The following is a 6,000-nucleotide window of genomic DNA, read 5'->3' on the forward strand; positions in this document are numbered from 1 at the left end:
ACTCTGTTAACAGCCTGTAGGAAACCTTACTGGGACTTTGAGTTTATTCATTCTTCTGTAATCTTATACAAGCAGCAGGAGCTAGGTGTAACATTGCATCAGTGGATGTTTTGGTATCTGAGTGATAGAATGTATTCAAGTTATGTTATGTTATTTGGCTGAGAAATGTACCCACAGTGCAGTGCACTTACTACATTACAAACTATACAACTCAGGGGATTACTACAGAACAGCGAGTGCTGTCCATATGCATTTGGCCATTTTGTACAAGCAGTACCACAGCGATAGTGTGTGTTTTCTATTGACTAGGTTAGTGCTTCAAATGTACATATAGTTGTTAACCAGAGGACAGTAGCACTTAATCCGATTTTTGCTCCAAAATAAGTGTGACAGGGTGATGTTTTCTTAGTAATGTTCCAGTGATTGTGTGTTACTTTGGTGTTGTGTTGATGTGGCTGGTGATTGGCCGGGCCTGGTTGTGATATCTTTGGCCACTAGGTGTCTCTGTGGTCCCACCATTCAGGCTCATGCAGGGGGAACCCACGATTCCAAACATCTCTCAAAGTGCTGTGCGCAAAAAAAAAAGAAGAAACTCATGCATGCCTTGCATCCTCATCTCCACACTTTAATTGACTTAATTCAATGCAAATATTATTTCCTCTCCCCAGTTTGTGGTCTGTGAGGAACAAGTCATGAGGACATTTTATGAGTTTTGGCAACCATTGTGCTTACTAACCCCTTCCTCTCCTACAGTAGCTGCATATTATGTCTACCCTCTGACTGTTGGCCTCATACCCCATAGATGGTTTTGTTCAGAGGTTAGCATGACGGCACCAAAACACTGATGAGAATTTGGTTGTAAATTGAACTACAACAAATGGAACCCTCGCTGGCGGTTTACAGGGTTTTGTGTGAATGGTCAAAGGTTAGAGGGTCCAGAGGTCTGGCTCAGAGTTCACTGTCAGCCAGCGCTCAGCAACCGAGTTCTTCTGTCCATCCAACTAGTAAAAGCAGCACACAAGTCTATATTTATTTAATTCCAACAAATAAGAGGTCATTTTTGATCACATTCATAATCATTTTAGATATTTGGTATATGTCTATATATATATATATACTAAAAACTGTGGGGAGAAATATTCAAAGAGATCTTTAATTGTGATGTTGAGTACAAGTAGTTAATTGAACACTCATCATGTCCCTTTAAAGACCCCCTCCAGACATGTTTCAAGACAAATAAATAATACTCCTCTTTGAATAGTCACTTGTCTGACATGGGTTTTAACCAAACAAGTTGGGTTGTTTTTTGGTAGTTTTTTTGGTAATTATTAAAATTGCATCTACTCCTTCTATCTCATTAATGGGAGATTCTACTGGTGAATAGGGGAAACTAAAAGATAACACCATGAAACTTTCCCCCAGATGATTACTTACATTAAGACAATATTTGTCTGTATAACAACTTTTCTGAAATATGCAAATGAGGCATTCTCTAATAATAACTGTTCAGGCGTTCAGGGTATTCAGGAGAAATCTACGGACACAAATAGACAAATTATAGTAAAATAAACACCCTAATATGTATTCAGGATGTATTTTTATTTATTTTATTTATTTTTTTATTTTTATTTTTTACTAGTCTGAAAGAAGATGCGTTATGGAAGCAAAATAGCCCGAAAAAATCAAAATAAGTTTTTGCCTGTAGTGTCTCCCCTTGAAATAAAACAATATAAATAGTTTTCTAATATATTATTCTGGCGCACACAAGATGTCTCCTACTCCACTGAGTCCCTACTCCTTGTATGTGACCTGGAGGTTTCCAGTTTCCACATCACACGTGTGTAAGTCGCACATTAGCTCAGGATTGGCTTCCAAACCAGATGTCACAAAGTCCTGCTGGTGCACGCGCACACGTGTTAAACTGAGATTTAAGGTGGAGTACAGAGACACTTTCCCTCCTTCAGCAGTTGAATGTGAAATGTAACTCTGCACATACACCATTCTGTGCAGAGGCACTCAAAATATCCCAGGTAAAATAAAATAACACCAATAACAATGTTAGAGTGGAGATGGGCTTTAATTTTTCCATCAGATGTAAACGCAGAACGCTGGCTCTGCCTTAACAGCAGCACTGCACAGTAAACTAATAAAAGAAACCCAAAGAACACATCCAATAATGTCAAAAGTTGTTTACCCAACTTAATATTGTCAAATCGCAATATGGAATTCTGCCGTTGAGTAATCCAGTGTAACCTCTGTGTTACACTCTTTGCAGAATGTGTTGCAATTGCAATTCAAGCCCACGCTGCCTACAAAGCGAAGTTCAGAGAGGACTCTGGAGATGCGCTGGCCAGACGGCGAACTTTGACCCAAACTACTGCTTCTCATCCTCATCACCTCGCACTAACTAGTCTCCCCCTCTCATCTCCTCTTGGTCCCCCGCCCCCTCGCTCTGCTCCATCTCCTCCTGCCTTCCTCAACTGCACATTTACCTCCATCTCCTCACCCTTTTCTCCTAAATATTTCATCCCTCCCCTCTCCCCTCCATGCCCCGTCTTCCAGGTTGCGGTGTCTACTGATTCTCAGGAGGCCCTGTGTTCTGAGGGAGGGGAGAGCAATGAAGGACTTGTGAATGTGGTCTCTCTGGGCCTCCCTCTATCCCCCTCCTCCTCTCCCTTACACTGCTCCCATCGTCCTCAGCGGCAGCCTACTCTCTGCCCGGTCCCCTCCCCTAAACCCCCGCGTCCCAGCAGCGTACACACCCAGCTTCATGAGCAGCACTGCCTCGCCTCCTACTCCCCTTCCCCCTCACCTCCCCCGCTCCTACCAGCCAGGCTGCGCCGACAGGACGAGGCCTCGGCGGATGAGGAAGTGTCCCTCATTACCCACGCGGGGTTGGCTGCCAGTGATGACGTCATAGCGGACGACAGCGGCGGTAACGCCGGCTACGCCGGCTGCCCGGACAGCCGCAGTCCGTGTCTGAGGCAGCTGAAGCGGTTCCACAGCGCCGACACACAGTGCCGCGGCGCCCCCCTGCCCCGCCCCCGCCCTTACTCCTGGTTGGACGACCTGCGGTGTCACTCGGTCGAGGTGTGCTCATCGGCCGAGTCCAGTCCCCAGCGCAGCACCGCCTCCGCCTCCACCTCTTCCGGCTTTGTGTCGCGGTCCGACAGCCTGCAGACCCACGGCCAGACGTCCACTCAGACCTCGCTGCCCTCGCCCCGACGAAAGAAGAAGATGAGCCCGCCGTGCATCTCCGTGGACCCCCCTGACGGACTGGAGCCTCAGTCTGGCCTCTACTCGGGCCTCGGGGGAATGGGGCTGGGGGTGTTAGGGATGCCCCCTGCTGTGCCCAGCCGGGACACCTGCCTGAGGAGGAGAGCGCCCTCCAGTGACTCGAAGGACTCCTTTGACCTGGGAGTTGGAGAGGGGTCGGGACAGGACGGAGGCTCGCCAAACACCAACAACAACCCCAAGCTACTGACTCTTCCCAGAGAAGACAAGCTCTGAGCACTGAACACTGATCCTGTAACACACACACACACACGCACACACACACACACACACACACACACACACACACACACAGACAGACAGACACACAGACACACACACACGCACACAGCTGGACAAAACCCTCCACACACACACACACACACACATAAACACACGATGCACACTGTGTATCTGTGATGGTCATAGTTCTAGTAATAATGCTGTAGAGAGTAATAATGGTATAGCTACAACAAACATCCTTGGTTTCATGAGGAGTGCAGTACTGTAGTGGTGTGAGCATCCCTATGTCTTTGTAATGTTACTGCCAAAACAAGCAGAGAAGAAGAGAGCACATGAAACGACAACACAAACATGGCCGTTTTCTCTTCTGCTATGCCTGCATGCCACTGGCTGCAGCTTGACCCCCGGGAACATCTGGAGTGACATCAGCACCGGGGAATGTGGCGCCCTCTGTGGTCGCCATCTGAACTGCCTGGGGTTACACAGGTGGGCTTCGCCCGGTCAGTGGAGGTACCAAGCAATATGAACGTTTTAGAGACACTATTTTCTTAAATTATTGGGCCATAGTGTTTGTACAGGATGTTTTTTTGTTTTTTTTATTTCATTCGATTGTAATTTCCATGTCTTTTTTGTGATTTTATTTAGGGTTTTTTTTGTCAAAATGGTTTGTCTTTGTCTTTCACCGTAGGATATTTGTAGCTTTCTTGGTTTACTAAGGAAAGTGAAAGTTTTTCAAAGTGCTGAAAACCATGTATTTGTAGGAATAATATATAAATATATATATATAAAAAAAAAAAACAAGTCATTAAACTGAGCTTGGATTTTTAAGCACAGACATTTGACCATGGTGGTTTGATTGTTAGAGGAAAAAGGAGGTTGCACTTGAAGTTTTTCCATTGATTTCTTGATTCTCCCGAGTGTCTCAGACAGCCCCGTCTCTCTGCAGACAGACTAGAACAATTACAGAAAAACAACAACTTAAAATTGATTCTACAGTTGTTTTCTTTACCTGACTTCTTTGACTTCTTCAACTTTTTGTGCTCAGGTATGTGTGTGTGTGCGTGCATGCGTGTGTGTGTGCGCATGCGTGTGTGTGTGTGTGTGTGTTCTTGTTTAACTATATTCGTGGGGTCCAAAAACCGGGAATACAGTATACTTGTGGGGACAGCTTTGTGTGGCCAAAATGCTGGACCCCACAAGTTTAAAGGGCGGTTTGAGGGTTAAGACTTGGTTTTAGTATTAGGGTTAGAATTAGGTTAGGGTTAGGGTAAGGGTTAAGGGTAGGCATTTAGTTGTGATGGTTAAGGTTAGGGTAAGGGGCTAGGGAATGCATTATGTCAATGACGGGTCCCCACAAAGATAGTGCCACGCACTTGTGTGTGTATATGCGTGTGTGTGTGTGTGTGTGTGTGTGTGTGTGTGTGTGTGTGTGTGTGCGTGTGTGTGTGTGTGCGTGTGTGCGTGTGTGTGTGTGTGTGTGCGTGATAGAGCCAAACTTTCAACGGACATTGGAGACGGTTCGTCGTGAAACCAACGTTAAGGCAGTTGAAGAACGACTCAGTTGTAACGTTAAAACACACCTACCGCAGCCATCTCTACTGCAGACGTTATGCTTCCCACGATCGCTGCTCTCTCTGTCGCAGTGTGTGAATGAATGAATGTAAACAGGGTGAATGCACAACAGGAGTCTCCCATTCAACATGAGGCGAGGCAAAATAGAAGTTCCCTGGATGGAACTCCAGTTATAGAAGTGTATTCGTAGCACAGCGTAGCTCTGCATCACAGTGTGAAGTGAAACAGTTATTGTGGGAAATATATTTAAAGGGGATGTGTGAAGTGTGTGAGTGAAGTCGGATGAAGTGCCTCAGGTGATGTCACGTGAGTCAGCGTTGGTTGAGTCTGAAGACTGCAAGTTAATAACAGGAAAATAACATTTCTGCAAGGTAAGGTTTTAGCACATTTCAGCAACAAGGCAATTCAAAGGGCTTTACATAAAAAAGAGCAATTAAAAACATTCACTTAAGAGAATGTTACAAAAGAGAAAGTTACAATGCATTGTGACCCCTATTTTCCACTGAGTGCTGCGTTCCGGCTGCATTCCAGTTTTGTTCCCTCCTCCGCCATGCGCCATACCACACCAGGAGCGCCTCAGAAGCGGAGCATCTTGCCTGCCCGACTCGCAGATTATGTATTGTCTCTACAAGTACTTTAGAACAATTGCGTGTTTATTAAGCTAGTATCTACCTTCAACTTCAAGCAATTGTAATTAAACATGCTTTTTCTTTTCTGGCGTTGTCTTTTCTGTCTATCATGTTTTTTCATGTCCAAGATGACGCTCTCGTTGTCCATGGTGTTGTAGAGGAGACATATACGATAGTGGGGGGTGTTTTGGTAAATTTACTGGATGCTCTCGCTGTTTCACTTCCCGCCCGGCTGTTCCAACGCCCCGCGGCTTGAGTGTAAACAGACCTGGCTCGTATTTTG

At 45.6% G+C, this 6,000-nt stretch overlaps 1 protein-coding gene across 1 annotated transcript in view; it reads left to right on the top strand.

Moving 5' to 3' along the window:
- cacna1g (calcium channel, voltage-dependent, T type, alpha 1G subunit) overlaps nucleotides 1–4,190 on the top strand; it is a 242,460-nt gene extending 238,270 nt beyond the window's left edge. The window contains exon 34 of the mRNA XM_078279988.1: nucleotides 2,563–4,190. Within this exon, the coding sequence (XP_078136114.1) occupies nucleotides 2,563–3,510 (948 nt within the window). The 3' untranslated portion in view covers nucleotides 3,511–4,190. The remainder of the gene's footprint in view (nucleotides 1–2,562) is intronic.
- Nucleotides 4,191–6,000: the final 1,810 nt, after the last annotated feature.

The sequence above is a fragment of the Sander vitreus genome, chromosome 21 (genome assembly GCF_031162955.1).
Source record: "Sander vitreus isolate 19-12246 chromosome 21, sanVit1, whole genome shotgun sequence".
Taxonomy (NCBI): domain Eukaryota; kingdom Metazoa; phylum Chordata; class Actinopteri; order Perciformes; family Percidae; genus Sander; species Sander vitreus.